Source organism: Hemicordylus capensis, chromosome 7 (genome assembly GCF_027244095.1).
Source record: "Hemicordylus capensis ecotype Gifberg chromosome 7, rHemCap1.1.pri, whole genome shotgun sequence".
In the NCBI taxonomy this organism is placed as follows: Eukaryota; Metazoa; Chordata; class Lepidosauria; order Squamata; family Cordylidae; genus Hemicordylus; species Hemicordylus capensis.
In genome coordinates this window covers 37110017-37128256 of record NC_069663.1, presented here as the reverse complement: position 1 = coordinate 37128256, position 18240 = coordinate 37110017, and the positions used below count along the sequence as shown (strand labels likewise).

The window sequence follows — 18240 nt, the reverse complement described above, 5'->3', positions numbered from 1 at the left end:
TTCCATATTATATATCTTAATAATATAGTGAGGTCATTCACACAATCCAAAACTGTGTTCTACTCGGGACTGGGGGCTGTGCATGCTCCCAATTTCCAATTGTGTGGTAAGAGGAAAACCTGGATAGAAGTGATTGGGTGGAAGCAAGGTAGGAGGAAAACCTGGGTAACTTTTCCTCCTACCTTGCTTCCATACAATCACGTCTACCCAGGTTTTCCTCCCACCTTGCTTCCACCCAATCACGTCAACCCAGGTTTTCTCCCACCTTATTTCCACTCAATCATGTCTACCCAGGTTTTCCTCCCACCTTGCTACCACCCAATCACGTCTACCCAGGTTTTCCTCCCACCTTGCTTTCACACAACTGAAAATTGGGAGCACACACATTTCCAAAACCTGGGTAGAACACAGTTTTTGATTGTGTGAATGACCTCAGTAAAAAAAAAAAAGAATGATTAAATGGATGAATGAATGAATGAGGGGGAGGGAGGGGAGAGCAATGGAGGGAGGGGGAGAGGAAGGGAGGGAGAGGGAGAGCAAGGGAGGGAGGGGGAGAGCAAGGGAGGGAGGGGGACTGGGGAGTAGGTAGGTAGGTAGGTTAGTCAGCCAATAAGTGTCATAGCTGAGTGAGGATTAGTATCTGGGTTTCCCAGGGTCTTACAACAATATATATACTGCTTTTCAACAACAATGAAAGGTCTCAAAGCAGATTACATAGAAGCAGAAAATAGTTCCCTGTCCGCAAAGGGCTCACAAGCTAAAAAGGAAACCCAGGAGAGACCCTAGCAACCGCCGCTGGAGAGATGCTGAAGCTGAATGGTGCCAATTGCTCTCCCCCTGCTTAATATACAGAAAACGGCCATTTTCCAAGGTGCCTTTTTTGCCCAATTAGCAGGAGCTGTGAATCTAATGTTCAAGCAAGCTCCTACTGACGACTGGAGCGGAAATTATAAACAAGGAAGTTTGAACTCTCTCAACCAGATGCAAAATATTGGTGTCCTCCATGGAATATGTTGCCTTCTAGCTGTACCTTGGGAGAACGGTGGCTGTGGCTTAATTGATTCATGTTGCGTCAGCTTGGAGTGATTCGTTAAGAGCTGGAGCTCTCGCTCACAAAATGCTTGACCTTGTCAAACAAGCAACTGTGCACCATGAAGTTGGATCAGACATTTCCTTTCTGCCAGCCTGCCCCCTCATCTGAACCACTTGGATACACATGTCTGAACTTCATTTAACCTCTCTCTGTAGCACCTGGGCTGATTCCAACTGACAAGAGAGCGGCTTGCTAATGAAGTATGGGCTAATAGCAAGTGAAAGAAATGCAAATTTATGAGATGAATGAAAATTAAGATTAGTAAAAAAGGGAGAACCAGCAGAACGAGCATCAACCAGGTATCTGTGTGGACCAATTTTTTTTTTTTTTTGCAATGTATTTGCTGTTAGAGTGAAAACCTGGCATCTTTGTTTGCAAGAATCATGAAATGTATCAGGAAACAATTGGATTTCCATTTGTAGGTGGAGATGATTGGAATTTACCTCTTCAGACCTTTTCTGTTGCCAGCATGATCTGAGAAAGATATTTGGATTCCACTCTCTCTAGTATTAAGTATAAAGAATGCCATCTTTGGAAAAGGACAGTCTATCCAATTCTTTCTATGCTCAGGAGGACAGAACTAGCAAAAATGTCATGACTATTGCAACTGCCTCGATTGCTCACTAAATTTTGGCTTTCTCTATGGAAAGCCATCACAAGGTCTTCCAGTCTTAACGAAAGCTGCATATCCCATGATAGCAATCATAACATCATGTTTTGCTACCATAAACCACAAGACAGTAAACAGCACAGGGTTTTCAGTAAGAATACAACAAGATACAATTTGCAGTGGGATGTGATGTAGATGCAAACACAACTATAGCCCCAATCTAGCCCTCATGAATCCTGGAAGGTATGTATGCAACCAACCTACTCAAGGATGGCTCAGTGTTGGCCATCTTGGGCTGGGGAAAGATATTTGCTCCTGCATGAACTGTGACTATATCCTGAAACTTAACAATGTCCTTGTTAATCTTGGGTCCCCAGATGTTGCGGACTACAACTCCCATCATCCCCAGGTTGGGAGTCCTTATCACAGAGAATTCTGCAGCACATTCTCCACAAATGCTTGGAGTTGGCCAAGCCAAGCCAGAAGAAGCACAAACCATTGACCATGCTTCTGATATGATGGGCAACCAATGGACTTTGCCCTCCACCCATATCAAGACTTCTGACTCAGCTCCCTGAGAATTCAGACCTTGCCAGCACGCACCTGAACTCCAATAGATGGGCGCCATTTCCGCTGACGTGCCAAACTTCTCAGCTCCTCCCTCCCTGGAATTGTCCTGATGATGAGGGTGGAGGGTTTGGGGGAAGTCCTGGGTTGGATGGAAGGCAGGTCTAAGGACATGGCGGTGATCTTGGTGCTCTCCAAGCTCTCGGTGGAATTGCAGCGCTTGGTGGCCTCTTTGGACCATGATGGGCTTCTGTTGACTTCTCTGGGCAGGAAGCTGTCGTGGGTGGACTCAGTGCTGCTTTGCGTAGTGACGGAAATGAGGGGCTTGGCTTTGATTCCTGAAGGGAGAGGAGGCGGAGCTTTCCTGTAGCTGAAGGCTACATGGGGAACGAGAGAGAAGGAAAGGAAAGAGAAACGAGTAAGTGAAATGAGAAGTCGATACTATTGGACTGGAACTGTGATGTCATGTATAGTGATACACATACACACACCCCATACACACCCCTGCCTGGTTTTGGATGCAGTTACACAGAGCCTGTTCACACAACTGAAAACTGGGTAGGACAAGTGTCCTACCGAGGGTGGGGAATTGTGCGTGCTCCCAATTTTTGGTTGTGTGGGAGCAAACAATTGGATGGGAGGAGGGAGAAGTGATTGTGAGGCAGGCAGGGGCTGGGTAGGGCAGCTCTTCCTCCTACCTTGGTCAACTGCTGGGTATGAAAGTTGGGTTGGATGGCACTGTCCTAGCCAGCTCCTGTCTCCCACACAATCACTTCTCCTTCGTCCTACCCAATTGGTTGCTCCCACACAACCAAAAACTGGGCACTCCCAAACTTGGGTAAGACATTTGTCTTCCCAGTTTTCAGTTGTGTGAAAAGTCTCACAGTTTATTGACAAGCTCAAGGAATTAAAGGATGTTTAAAGGACTTTGCCTGGTCACTCCTTTCCCTTAGAACATCCGTGAGAGTGCGCCCCAGGGGAATCAGGGTGGTACTTACAGGTGCTTGGCTTGAGGATGCTGCTGGTGAGGGGTTGGCCAGGCTGGTGGGAGGTTGTTGCCATGGTGAAGAGAGAGAGGCAATCGTCATCCTGGGAGCAACCAGCTTGAATAGCCCTCAGGTAGCTATGGCTGCGCATGCGGAAGCATCCGGGCAGGTCCAAGGCTTCCACAGCTTGCGACTCCACCTCACCAAAAACCGATTCGCACACAGCTTCAAACTGGTGGTTAAGGTCATCGTTGATCTGAGAAGGGAGAAGAAAATGGAGGGGTGGAGAGGAGGATGAATTGGGCTCAGGCCCATGCACCAAGGCCAAGCAGCTGTTTCAAGGAGCTTTTTGGACCGGACGTCCGAGACGAAGTCCGATCCTCAGCACCATGGGGGGGCCCTCTGTGGGCCCTCCAAATTATGCCTAGGGGCCTCCAAATTATACCTGGGGGCACCTCCGTGTGCTGCCCACTCACCGTGCTTGCTGCACCCACCGTACCCACCTGCCCCACCTGCCACGTTCACCCGCTGGCTGCTCTTCTGTACTGCAAGACGGGGGGTGCAACCGAGAGCCAAGTGCGCCTTTGTAGCAATGCGCAGTCCCTTTTCTTTATTAAGCTATAGGCTATTTCACTTTCCTTCAATAGCTCAAGAAGGCAGTTCTGTTGTGGCTTTGATTCTATGGATGCTTATTTAAACTTTATGTAGATCTCACAGCTGAGAGCTGGCAATAGTCCACATCCTCAAAGAAATGGTCTAAAATTCATGTTTAAGGTCACCTAAGCTAGTGCCCACCGCCACATCCTGTGGCATGGAGTTCCATAAGCTAACGGCACACTGTGTGAAGACATATTTCCCCTCTTGTCTGTTCAGAGTCTAACAATCCTGTCCTGGAACCCCAGGGCCAGCTCCAGGTTCCTGGGAACCTTGACCAAGTGCCTTTGGGGGTTCCATCTTTTCCAGTAATCCATCTTTTTTCAAAACAATGCAGTGTACCAGTCTTAATGGATCCTCACAGAGAAGGCTTCCATTAAGAGATGGGGGTAGTGGGGGAGAAAAATGGCCAGTGTCTGACTTGATGCTGGCTCTGTTGACAACATACCTGCTCTCCCTGCTCTCATCGAATCCTGAAGAGAGGGAAACTGATCTACCGCAGAAGTAAAGCACAAGCTTTGCATGATGAATGCCTCAGGTTCAGTTCCCAGTTATCTCCAGGCCTGAAACTCTGGAGAGCTGCTGCCAGTCAGTGTAGACAATCCTGAGCTAGATGGACCAAAGGTCTGACTTGGTAGGAAGCAGCTTCACCCCAAACCTGGGCCACACCTCGGCATGTTGCCATGATGCAGAAGTGAGTCGTGCCAAAAAAACCTTGAAAGAACCATGCCCACCACCAACTCTGGTCAGCCAGGTCTGGTGCCTCTCGTCTTGTTTCCCTGCTCTCTGCCTTGTCGAGATTTCAGTACCAAGGGACCTTCAACAATCCTAAGCTTGGCTGCTGAGTCTCTTGATATTCTATTCTAAGAGCAAAAAACTTGATGTGGTCAGTACAGGAGACGTGAGCAAGGGTGAGCATGTCTGTGCTCCAGTGGAAGGCATGCAGGCATGAGCTGGCTCTGTGGTAGAAAGCAGGAACTGTCCCCTTTGCTAAGCAGGGTCTGCCCTGTTTTGCATTTGGATGGGAGACTATGTGTGAGCACCACAAGACCCCTTAAGGGATGGGAAGAGCACCTGCATGCTTGCATGCAGAAGGTTCCAAGTTCCCTCCCTGACAGCATCTCCAAGATATCGCTGAGAGAGACTCCTCCCTGCAGCTTTGGAGAAGCCGCTGCCAGTCTGTGTAGACAATACTGATCTAGATGAACCAAGGGTCTGACTCAGTAGAAGGCAGCTTAGGAAGCTGTCATAAACTGAGTCAGACCATTGGTCCATCTAGCTCAGTGTTGTCTACACAGACTGGTAGCGGCTTCTCCAAGATTGCAGGCAAGTCTCTCTCTAAGCCCTATCTTGGAGATGCTGCCAGGGAGGGAACTAGGAACCTTCTGCATCTTATGTTCCTGTCAGAAAAAAAGCAATGCACAGAGAGACAGGGACAACCTAAGAACCTCAAAGTCTAGGTGAAGTGGCCAAGCATCCAGACAAAGAGTCACAGCCAAGAAGACTGTCTCAATGCAGACTGGTTGCCACTTCTGGTATCAAAAGGAATGTAACCATTTTGAGTGGGGAACAAAACCAGAAAGTTAGGGGACTTGCACCAAAGAGGATTTGCACCACAGAGATTTATAGGAAGAGCAACTTCCTTAATTGCGCCATTCCCCCAGTAGTAGCTCCTCCTTATCTGCCCCTTTCAACCAGAGGGGTGCCCAAGGGGACAGCTGAGGCTGCTCCTCTTTCTCCCACGCTGCCTGCAGGCTGGCCATTTGCCAGGTAGAGCTGCACAGTTCACTGCGGAGCTCTACCTGACACAGAGGAGTCTGCAGGGAGTGCAGGGCAGGAGAGAGAGGAGTCTCCTGTGTTGTCTCCTTGGGCGCCCCCCTCCCCGGTTCACGAGGACCAGCCACTACGGCATGACCCGGCCATGCAAATGCGACTTTTGAATTTGTTACCAGAAATAAGGGGCTACATGTTATAGGGCTGTGTGAACCGGTTCTAATTAGAAGCGATTCACACTAGAAAATTTGGTTTGAGTGGTTCGACCTCGAACCGAACCGGTCCCGGGCCGGTTCGGGCCCAGTGGGGGAATGTTCAGTTTTTAGTTTTTAAAAAATGACTTACTGCCTGGCGAGGACCTCCCCCACTGGCCTCCTTCCAGTCTCCCATGGGCTGGGCTGGCCCATTTCAGGTCCGTTTTGGGCCGCTGTAAGTGTGTGGTGGCCATTTTCAGTGCCATGCACATGTGCACGTGGGAGACCAGGGGGGGCTGGGAGGGGGAAAGAGAGACACCAGAGACACCCCCCCCCCGTGGCCACCACAGCACCCCCTCAAAGGCCACCACAGCCCTCGCTGGGCAGTAAATCACTTTATAAAACTAAAAATTGAACAACCGCCTGCACTCGAACTAGGCTTGAACTGGCTCTGATTTGAAACAAACTGGGCCCTGTTCAAGGAGTGTCAAAATCGAACATGCCTGGTCCGATTCGAATCCGGCCTGGATTCAAACTGAATCGGGCAAACTGATTTTTTGCACATCCCTAACAGGTTATTCTAGACATTTCTTAGCTCAAGGCAGCAGCAGCAGCTGACATTGTTCCAAGATACATATGGAAGATAGAATCGTGTTCCCCCCCCCCTTGCCTTGGACATTTCTTAATCAAGCAGTTCCTGGAAGAAGGAAGGAGAAATGGCAGCCATCCTTCTGTAGTGCGCCTCTTGCAAGAGCTCAGCAAATGACATGCCCTTAGGGGCACAGAAAGCAAACAAACTCTTCATGCAAGCAAACTCCAGGGAACCTGGTCATTTCCCCAATTCCTTCTGCTTTGCCATAGTTTGTGGTTGTGATGAGGATGCCTTCCATTTGAGCAGACATGGCCTGATTGATTCTGCTGTCAGCTCCATTTTTATTGTTGCCATTCTCCCCCCCCGCCCACTTCTTCTGCCCCACCCCCATTCTGCAATTCAGCAGCTGAAGAACCTCACCTGACCGGTGGTGAAGGAACGTCCGTACCCCTGTCCCCGTGGCCGGATTCGGGGTGAAGTGCAGCAGCTGGGACAGTTACAGATATATGAGTCAGAATAGTGCCTACTTGCAAACCTAATGAGAGAGACAGTGGGGAAGAGAAGTTTCTGAACAAAACCCAAAGAGACAAGAGCAGAACAAATGGAAATTGATTACACCCTTTGATTATACCGGACAAAACTCCTCCCCGCCCCAGATGACCAAATCATCAGCATGGTGTAGAGCGCGATTTTAAAAGGGCAGAGAAATAGGTGGCCATGTGGTACAAGAGCCGACTGGGAGGGACCATGAATGCACATTGTGATTTTTGACCAGTTCTACGCCACTAGAGATGGAAAACACGTGGGAGCATTGCAAGATTTTCAGTTTTCAGGGTGTTATCACGAATAGGAATACGACAAATATTTATACACTGCTTTTCAATGGAAGTTCTCTATGTAGATATAAACAAACAAATGAATAAAATGGCTCTCTGTCCCCAAAAGGCTCACAATCTAAACAAGAAACATAAAAAGAGACACCAGCAGCAGTACCTGGAGGGATGTTGTGCTGGGGGTGGATAAGGTCAGTGGCTCCCCAACCTGTTAAATAAAGAGAATCACCACTTTTAAAAGGTGCCTCTTTTCTTCATTAGCAGTGCTTTTGTTGTCTTGGCCATGGGGCCAGCAGTGGACAGATTTGCAATGGTGTCTTAAAAGCCCTTAAAGGTTTTAAAAACACAAAAACCACTGTAAATTTTATTGATGGTGTCAGAGGAATGGAAATGAACATTGGCAGGAATGTTCTCCAAAGATTGCTTTATGGAGAGAATACTACTACAATTTGTTCATTGTTACCTTAAGCTGACCCTAAACTTTTCCCCTGTGCAAAAATGACTATGTTACCCTAATCGTTGATAACACAGAGAAAGCTGTAAGCACAACAGTGTCATTATCTATTTTCCATCTCTAGCGGGGTAGACATTGCCAAAAATCAATATAAGTATTTGTCACTTGCAGGGGCGCACTAACCCCTGGACCTTGGAGACCCGGTCCGGTCCTCCAAGGTCCGGGGGGGAACTCCAAATGGCCCAGGGGCCTCGGAAGCCACCCCGCACGCACCCCACCAAACCTCCGGTTTGTTTTTAAAAAACTTCTCCCCCTCACTGTGGCTAAGGGGTGCCTGCAAGGGGGGGAGCAGCGAAGCAGTCCTTCTCCCTTCTCCCCTCTCCCCTGGTGGCGGAGAGACCGGAGGAACGCTGGCCGCATCCATTCCGGCCAGTGGCTTTAACAAAGTGCAAGGCGTGCCCACGCAGTGTAGGGATTGTTGCAAGCGTAGCAAGCAGGAGGAGGACTGCTCCGCTCTCCTCTGCAAGCACCCCTCAGTAAAGAAAAAAAGTTTTTTAAAAAACCACCGGAGGTTTGGTGGGGCGGGCCCCCCAAAGGAGGTCCTCACGCACTGGGGGGGGGGGGGGCTCGTGGCTGGGGGATCCAGGTGGTCCGGGTGCCCAAATCATCTTGGTGCACCCCTGGTCACCTGAAATGATACCAACTGCCCAAAACTGTGGGCCTGATTCATGAACCACCTGTGAGTGGTAGCTCTGGGGTTACTTTGGCCGTAGATACCAGTAAAGGAGACCCTACTTCTAGTCCACCACCCACTTCAAAATGACATCGGCTCCTTTCTGATCCTCTTCCTGGATCCTTCTTCTTGTCAGCTCGGGAGAACACTCTCATGCTTTCTTAATGTCTTACTTTGTTCTGGCCTGATCAACGCTGGAGGAACGGCGGTACGCATCACGTCGGGTCACCCCCTTGGGCGACACTTTGGTGCTGGTATCAGAATCCCCACTGTCGTCGTCTCCCATGGCTTTGATGTAGCTGCCACTCCGCATCCGTCGACAGGGGATCTCACCATCCTTCCCTGATGCTGGATAGCCTCCCCAGTCATCTTGTGGCACCTGGGAAAAGCAGAGGCTTTGGGTAGTATGGGGGGCGCACACACACACATGCGCGTGCGCACGCGCGCGCGCACACACACACACACGCAGGTGTACTTTCAGGTTTGTAGAAAGTTCCATGGTAGATCCTAGTTTGGATTTAAGGAAGCCCCTCCATGGATGAACCTGGAGGTTTGAGAACATTATGGAAGTTGCTTCCATTCTAATTGTTCCAACTCTGATTGCTATCCTTTTAAAATCTAGAATCTGGTCATCATCATTGCCAGAATTTGCAAAATTTTCCTTGTTGCCCTCCTATCTTATTCAGTCCTGATTTGCAATAACGATGTTAACTCCCATCTTATTCAGACCTGATTTGTGACCATTACAAATCACACAATTTTATTTTATTTTATTTTATATCCAGCTTTTCCTCCATGGCCCAGAATGTCGTACATGGTCATCATTTTCATGGGTGAATGGGGATTTGAACTTGGGTCTCCCCAGTTATGATCCAACACTCTAGCCACTACCCCCGCTCAAAATCGAGCCGGCTCACACTCAAACCAGCTCAGCTCCAAAGCTCAACCTCAAACTGAACCTGGTCCGGTCCAAGGTTGAGCCGAACCATCTGAACCAGTTTGGGTCCAGTTTAAAGCCCCTACTACACGTTAAAAAGTGTTAGGGGGAGGAGGAGGGGAGAGTCACTATGTCACTCTCTCCATGTCATACCCCTGGGAGTGGGCTTTGATGGGTGCGGCCAATCCACATTCTGTCCCAAGCATTTTTTAAAGGGTGGATGAAAAGCTGTCCTACCGAGCTCCTGGTTCCCACACAATAACTTTACCCTCTTCCTACCTTGATCTTTGCAGATACCTGGCCATTAAACAGGAGTCCACAAGGCTCTCCTACCCTGGCTGGTCACTCCTCCAACCCTGTTTAGATTTGTGAGAGCAGCCCTATCATGTAGAATCATGGTTTATTTCATCTAACTCTGGCTAGTTTGTACGAACAAACACCAATGAACCAATCAAATTGTAGTTTGATTTCGTCAGTTAAACCATGATCTGAACTCAACGTTTGAAGTTGGTTAGTTTGTCCTAACCACGGGCCTCATTCATGCAATCATTTAAATCTTAGTTTAACGTGGGTTACTGACATTCATGTGATTGTGTGGACGCATGCCATGGTGGGAATCCTAGATTCACCTTGAGTCACATACTGAGGCTCTACACACGAGCGGTGTGTAGAGCCTGGGAGGGTTTGGCGGGGAGAATGGGTCAAGCCCGCTCTCCCCACAGATGATCAGTTGTGAAGCCCAGGGTGGCAGGATTGGCAGCCCACACGACTACTGGCTCCATCACGGAGACAGTGGGGGCTGCAGGGATCGGGGGCCACCCTCCCGGAAGTCCCAGGATGCTGAGTGCGAGTGTGCATGGCATTCTGGGGGGACCCCCAAGGCTGGGAGGCTTGTTGTTGCCTCCTGGTTGGGGGTCAACTCATGTGTTGCCATGCACTGCTGTGGCACACGATAAAAAAACTAGGTTAATGGAGAGCTTGCTCCATTAACCTCATTGAAGGGGAGGGGGAATTAGGTGGGCTAGCCACCACAGAACCACCGGGCTTGCCTGGGAGCCCGGAGGTTCCGACGATCACTAGAAAGCAGGCTAGGCTCCCTTAGCCCGCTTTCTAGTGATCGTAGGAATAGGTTCATTACCTTGGTGTGGGTTCATACAATCACATTAATATTGGTAACCCATATTAAACCTAGCTTCAAATGATTGTGCGCACCAGGCCATGGTCTTGTGTGATGTCTGCATCCACAACTGTGGTTTAATCTGCTTCAGCAGCTTTGGTCTCACAAAGCTCCCTCACAGAATACGCAAAAAGCCTACAGAATGGAGGGAAGGAGGATTTGGACCAAACAAACCACAATATGGTGAGATTCAGCAAGTCTTCGGTGCCACAAATCCTCTGTGGCACCAATTCAGATCAGTTAAATATACCTTAGCTAAAATAAATGGTGGTTCTGCATGGTGGTGGCCAAAATCCTGCCTTGCCCCGCATCCCTGCAGAGGGCCAGATCCCTTCCAAAGCTGCCCCTTGCAAGCTTTGAAAGTGGCACTGATGGTGGGGTGGAGGGAAGTTTGCCAGCAGCGTCTCTCCTCGTGGTTCTTGCAAGCTCTGCAAAGGTCAATAATTCTGAAGAGCTGCCCTGCTGGTGCCCCAGGAATCCACCACTTAAGGCCACTGCCTCACTTTGCCTCATGGAAGGGTGGATTCTGGTTCTGCACCAGGTCTGATCTGAGCACAAGCTCAGATTCTGTCAAGATTATCAGGGGCCTGGAGCACCTTCCTGATGAGGAAAGGCTACCGCATCTGGGGCTCTTTAGTATGGAAAAGAGACGGCTACAGGGAGGCATGGTAGAGATGCATAAATTATGCATGGAGTGGAGAGTGGACAGAGAGACGTTTCTCTCCCTCTCTCATAACACTGGAACCAGGGTCAGCCCATAAAACTGAAGACCAGGAAATCTAGGGCCAACAAAAAGGAGGACTTCTTCACACCACACATAATCAATATATGGAATTCTCTGCCATGGGATGTGGTGATGGCCACTAGATTGGATGGCTTTAAAAGGGGCTGAGACAAATTCATGGGGGACAGGTCTATCAATGGCTACTAGTCTGAGGGCTATAGACCACCTATAGCCTCAGAGGCATGATGCCTCTGAATACCAGTTGCCAGGTAGCAACAGCAGGAGAGAGGCCATGCTCTCACCTCTTGCCTGTGGGCTTCTCAGAGGCATCTGGTGGGCCACTGTGGGAATCAGGTTGCTGGACTAGATAGGCCTTGGGCCTGATCCAGCTGGGCTGTTCTTTTGTCTATGGTACAATCTTACAACTGCAATTGAGCCAGCAGAACTGCTGAGGTTTCCCCTCAGGAAGTCTCAGTGACTGTCATCTCATGTAAGGTTGAAAGATGAGGACTTAAGGCCCTGCATAGAATCGCAATTCCCCGATTCCTTCCAGGGAAGCTCTAATAGTTAACGTGGTTTAAGTGTGTGGTGTGGACGTGTCTACAGGCCATAAAGATGCAAATTGGGATGCTAATCGGCCAAGTCTAGCTAAAGCTGTCTCTTGGTCACATGCTGCTTCTTTTTCTGTGGCTCATTCTCTCACTTCTGTAAAAGCAGCTTCTCCTCTGGAGATGGCCGTGTTTTATCGGCTTGCAAAAACTCAAAACTAGTGCTGCTCTTTTTATTGAAAAATATTCGCAGGGGGAATTGATTACGTCTGAAAAGTTTCTTCTCTTTCAAAGTCTACCCAAAATTCTTTGCCTGTTTTCTTTATCTAAAAAGCAGCACTTTTTAGATAAAGAAACTGATGGGTTTATTGGCCACAGCAGCTGAAGAAACAGAGATTTTTCATTCTAATTTGCTATTGTGGAAGGAAAAGTGAGACAAATCTGAATAGAGGCAGTAGGCCATAAAATGAATTTAAAAATGAGTTGGTTGTGGTTATGTTGAAGCTGGGCTGCATTTACTCATGGCCACCCCCTGTTACCTCTTCCTCTCCCTTTATCTTCTCGTACGTTGAAATGTGGGCCCCATTTGCACATAACGGGAAACCGGAGTCAAAGGAGCCTGAGGTTGACTTTCTTGTATGTCCGAATTTGTGCAGGCTTCCTTCTGGCATGAAAAACAGCCCCGACAGCCAATCACAGCTGGAGAGAGGGAGGAGCTTCCTCTCTCAACTCCAGCTACAGTGAATGCAACCTGCAGTTCAGCATTCAGATGTAACACAAGTGGCAACAAAACTCAGGTTGCAGCAGTGAAACTCATTACAGCCCGAGGTTTCAAACTGGAGTTTGGGAAGGGAATCCCTAGGGTCGCTCTCGTGACGGGCCTGGGGTTTCATGAATTTGGACATATCAGAGTCAGCTTCAGGCTCCTTCGACTCCGGTTTCCTGTTACGTGCAAATGGGGCCCACATTTCTACATACACAACGACAAAGGGAGAGGAAGAGGTAACAGGGGATGACCATGAGCAAATGCAGCCCGGCTTCAACATAACCACAACAAACCTATTCTGGAACAGACCGAAAGATGACTAGATTAGTGGAAGTAAACAGAAAAGAAAGAAAGAAATGAATCTGTGCAGGAAATGTTAACTAGAAACAGAAACAAACTATTGTTTTTGGGGGGAATGCTGTAATAACCAGATGATAAGGATCAAAGCAACGCAGCTGGCTTTCCTCAAAGGGAGTTGAGAAGATTTTCCAACTCTTTGTTTTCACACCATCACTTTCTGTCCAAAAGCCATGAAAGGAATATGATGAAATTGCTAAAGAAATTATCTCCCTAAAAGGCTCGATGGGGAAAACTAAAAATCAAGGAATGCTTTGGGTACATGCTGCTGAAGTTGGAGTTCCATCTTTGTCAAGATAGCCTCTAAGATGGCTTTTGGCCATTGTGGCGAGGAATGATTGGAGTTGTAGAACAACATCTGGAGACCCAGGGTTGGGAACCCTGACTCCAGGCCTGCTCAGTTTAGGCCCCCCAGCTGTTTTTGGACTACAGCTCCCATAATCCCATAATCCCCAGCCACAGTGGCCAATATCCAGGGATTATGGGAATTGTAGGCCAACATCTGCAGGAGGGCTGAAGTTGAGCAGCCCTGCTCTACATACAGAGATGCCTACACCCAGGGATGGTCCACCCACTAGGCAGCAGCCTAGGGCATCAAGTGGGGAGGGGGCTGATGGCATGGGTCACATGTGCCAGGCAGCAACATCTGGAGGAGTGCAGGTTGGGAACCACTTCTCTAAGGGCTGGGTCATACTTGCATGCTTGTCACCATCAAAGGATGACTTGTGACTGATGAGCCATCCAACTGGGGTCATTGCTAGCTTTTACAGGACCCAGAGTGAGAATAGTTTGTGCGGCCCCCTATGATGGATCACTGTTTTAGTTTGGTGGTGTGTTTTTTTTTAAAGCTTATGCCAGCCCATCTTGACAATGTTTAGCTACCAGGACTGTCTCTAGCTTGTGCCCACCCCCCACCCCCAATGCATCAATATTGTTCCAACTCTGGCAGAGCTGGAAAAGTCTCTGTTGCTGTGCTGCAGTATGGGGCCCCTGTGATCATGGGGCCCCTGGGCATCTGCACCCCTAGCCACCCTCCAGACAGCCCTGAATCTACCACCACAGATTGAATTTGCACGGCACCATCATTTTCAGTGAACTCCGACCACACACTCAGCTGCCAGACATCAAGGGATGATGACACATCAAGGGATGTACATGCGTGTGCAATTTTGCCCTGACTTTTGGGGTGCTCCTCAGAGTCCACTCAGAATAACCAGTAAGAGCAGTTGGTGGCAAGTGGGAGAATGCTGCAATCAAAAGAGTCGTCTACCAGTGATTTAGGCCATGAAGTCAATAAAAAGGGGAAAAGGAATGGAGGTTGAGGGGAGAAACCGGCAGCATCAGAACATCCTATAAGTAAGCAGAAGAATGATGGAATCTCCCAAGGCATAGCCTCCTCCAAGCAAAATAGCAACAGAGATGAGAACGAGGCTGTTCACACATCCAGAAACTGGGTAGGACAAGTCACTTGTCCTACCCAGTTTTCGGTTGTGTGAACAGCCCCAAAATATTTCAGAAGTTGGTAAAGGGAGATGCATTCATGGTTTTAAAAGAGAAATCTTTATATTAGGGAAGACTGGGTGGATCAAGAAGGTGAGATGAAACCTAGCAGAAAAGGGGGCCATTCACACAACCTACCAACCTGTGTGCAGTGCAGAGCAGGGCAGATTCATCTTAGGCCTCCATGAATCCCACAATACACTGTATGACACACATGATGAATTCGGGGATTCCCCCAGGAAATGGGCACTCTAGGCACCAGTCTCTGTGTCTGCTGGGGCTAAACATAGCCCCAGCAAACACACAAGCAGTTAGCTCAGGTTAAGGGAGTACTTGCTTCCTTAACCTCAGCTAACGGCCGGGTTTGAAAGCGGGGCTATGCAACACTGCCCGACCTGGATTAGGCCTGATCCCGGCAGTTCTCACATGCAGCCTAACCCAGGCCAAGCGTCCCTACCTGGGTTAGGCTGAGAATAAGAACAGCCTCATTGTCTCTCTTTCAATATGGAGCTAGTTGATGAAATATTTTTCTGATCTAACTGAAACACATAAAGGTAAAGGTAAAGTGTGCTGTCAAGTCGATTTCGACTGCTGGCACCCACAAAGCCCTGTGGTTGTCTTTGGTAGAATACAGGAGGGGTTCACCATTGCCATCTCCCACGAAGTATGAGGTGATGCATCTTTCAGCATCTTCCTATATCGCTGCTGCCCGATATAGTACCAGCGGGGAATTGAACTGGCAACCTTCTGCTTGTTAGTTAAGCATCTGTAAAAACCACTCTCAAGCAGTAATTCTACAGTTATAGGCTTAAGTCATCTTTTTATATTGCTATTTGATTTCTAAACTATTTGTTTTCCCAGCTATAGTACTGGATTGCAAAATAAATTGAACACTTCTTAAAATATGCATTAAAAGTGTATCATGAGTGAAAAAGGAAAAAAAAAAAAAGAACAATCACTTGACTAGCTCAGTCCAATGGTCTAACTAGGGCAACCTTTTCTCTCTCTGGATAACAGAAGAGCACTGCACCATAAGACAACTTGATAAATATTCCAAAATGTGATCTTATTTGTCTTTTTCCATGATAGGTTTGGCTAAGTTTTTATTGACAGTTTTCTTTTTAAAATTAAGTTTTATGAAATACATAAAGAATATGTGCCAATACCCAGTAGTCATTCATTTTTGTACATTCTTAATACAACAATAAATTAGATGCATACATGAGCTTAGTTGATAACCATGCCTTATTTCCCCAATAATTAACAAAAACAGTAACACATCTAGTTTCTGCAAATTTATCACTTTTTGTTGTTGTTCTGGCTCTCCCCCCACCCCTGCAACATAATTCATTAATTCTTGCAGGATAGCAATTTGTTTTCTGAATCAACTAGCAGGTATTATCTGCCTTTTACACTTTGGTATTTCCTTTCCAGAGAATTCTATATACCAACCAATTACTTTATAAAGCTATTTTTTTTCTGGAGTAGTATCTCAACATGTACTTAAGATAATTTTCTTTTAGGGACCAACTACATGAGACGTAAGAGATCTGTGATTAGATCTCCTAACCTTTGTTAAGACTTAAAAGCAGCCATGAGGAGCTGGAGAGGGGCATTGTAATAGGGCTGGGGTGCTGGGGGGAAATTGGGCTAACCCTTTCTTCTCTGTGCCATTTTCCTGCTCTCAAGAGCTCCAGTTACATAGGAACCTCTACACTGACGGGGAGTGACTTCTCTAAGGTTTCAGGCAAGAGCCTTTGCCAGCCCTACCTGGAGATGCTGCCAGGGATTGAAACTGGGACCTTCTGCATGCAAAGCAGATGCTCTCCCACTGAGCTACAGCTCCATCCTATAGCCACTGAAAGTGGAGAAAGGCAGAGAAATCTCTCCTCCGCTCCCAGCCCTGCTTGGTAGCTGATAGTTCCAGGGAGAGGCATTTAAATTGGGGAGATGGCAATGAAGCATTAACACCCTGTGATACAATTCCCACCCTCCCCACTACATGAAATCTAAAAATAAAATAAAATCTGATAACAAATCTTTCATGCCACATGTAACCTGGCCCTTTGGTTAAAACAGAGTCAAAAATCATCACCATATTTCCATACACAACCCCGTATATAAAAATGTATGGATTTACCGAGATCTTGTGCCCAGCTGATCATATAAGTCTTGGGCAAGAGGCACCGAGAGCTGGGCTTTTGATCCTCAGCCACCTGGAAGCTGTTGAGTTCCAGACACACTAACCCAACTGATCAGACCTGGAAAGTGGTTGGCCTCTAGAGGGAGCTCCAGTCCTGCCCCACATCTGCGAAAGCCTTTTGCTGACTCCCCATACCGACTGGTTGCCTTTCCCTCCCGGCTGCAGTCCATCCTCTCTAAGGCACAGAGATGGGACTTCTTTGAGCAGAAACCACCCATCACCACACGTAGGAGTCCCCACCTCACAGCTCCCCCGGCAGGCGAGGCCCGGCCAAATCCCACCCATGGCCAGAGCAGTGGAGCCGGCTGGTTGGCATCTGATTGCCCTGATGGTGCCCTTACTAGCTTCCAGTGATGGGCTGGCATCCCTTGGGCGATCAGCAGGAGAGGGAAACAGCTGGATAGGAGGAAGAGGCCGGAGTGGGGATGGTTGCTCCGTTGTCTCCCTCTCAGAGGCAACATCAGGGGGCATTTGCCACCCTGATCTCTCCCCTCTCCCGTCCCTGCTGTGGTGAGTGGCGAAGGACTGGGTTGCAAACCCCGGGGAATGGATAGGCGGAGAATTCCCTTCCCGCACCCCCTCTTGTTCCCCCATTCTGGATAGTCAATCGAACACAATGTCATTCACGTTCTCCTTCCCCCCGGGAGAATCCGAGAGCCAGCATGAGAAGCGTTAATTAGTTTTTAATTGGAAAGGAACAACTCCCTTTGTGGAGCTGGTTGGCTGGGCAGGCCTCCAAGGGTTAAATGCCCGGAGATACGGTGTGTGGGGTGAGGGGCTCTCTGGGTCACGGTGGGGAGCAGAGAAGGGCCATTTCAGATCCAGTGGGAGGGCTGGGCTGGAAATCCATGCAGGCTGTGGGAGATGTGGCTTCCTTGGGCAGGAGGAGCAGTTTCCGTCTGTGTTGTCAGCAGCTAGTACATGTCACTGGAGCCTTAAATCCAAGGCTGGAGGGTGGGCACTGGCCACATCTACAGACCTGATTTCTCCCCCCCCGCCCCCCACCATTGGGTGGGGAGGAGCTCTGTGCCTGGATGATGTTTATTTATTTATTTAGATTGATTGATTGATTGATTGATTGATTGTTCATTCAGTTTTTATACCACCTTTCATAATGCATCTCAAGGTTGTTTACAAAAGTTAAAATACAATAAAATTTGATAAAAGTGACATCTAAAACTTTCAAATCAGTGAAACAGTAAAAACCAGAAAACAGCAAACAACAACAAACAAACCCCAACAACAACCATTAAAAAGACAAACAGAAATAGGAAAGCTGAACATTGAATCATCCTGTCCTGGTGATGCTGTCAAACCTAACCATGAGCACCTGTATGAGTTTTCATAGAGAAGGACTCCAGATCTCAGGCCCTACTCAAGGCCCTGCCACTAACGGAGATCTGGCTGTCAGGGACAAGAGACAGGACCTTGTCGGTCGTGGCCTCTAGGCTTTGGAATACCCTCCCAGAAGAGCTTGGTCATCCTTCCTCCCTCAGTGTATTTAAGGAACAATTGAAGACACATCTTTTAAAAGACGCT

The 18240-nt window shown here is 48.2% G+C and overlaps 1 protein-coding gene across 8 annotated transcripts in view; it reads right to left on the bottom strand.

Moving 5' to 3' along the window:
• DLGAP3 (DLG associated protein 3) overlaps positions 1-18240 on the bottom strand; it is a 278302-nt gene that overhangs the window by 23318 nt on the left and 236744 nt on the right. For 6 of the 8 annotated variants that reach the window (XM_053268037.1, XM_053268042.1, XM_053268043.1 and 3 more), the window contains 4 exons: positions 8663-8868; positions 6890-7004; positions 3269-3512; positions 2307-2647 (listed from right to left, as the gene is read on the bottom strand). In XM_053268037.1, coding sequence (XP_053124012.1) covers positions 2307-2647; positions 3269-3512; positions 6890-7004; positions 8663-8868 — 906 coding nt within the window. The remainder of the gene's footprint in view (positions 1-2306; positions 2648-3268; positions 3513-6889; positions 7005-8662; positions 8869-18240) is intronic. The other 2 variants (XM_053268041.1, XM_053268044.1) reach the window with 1 other exon arrangement.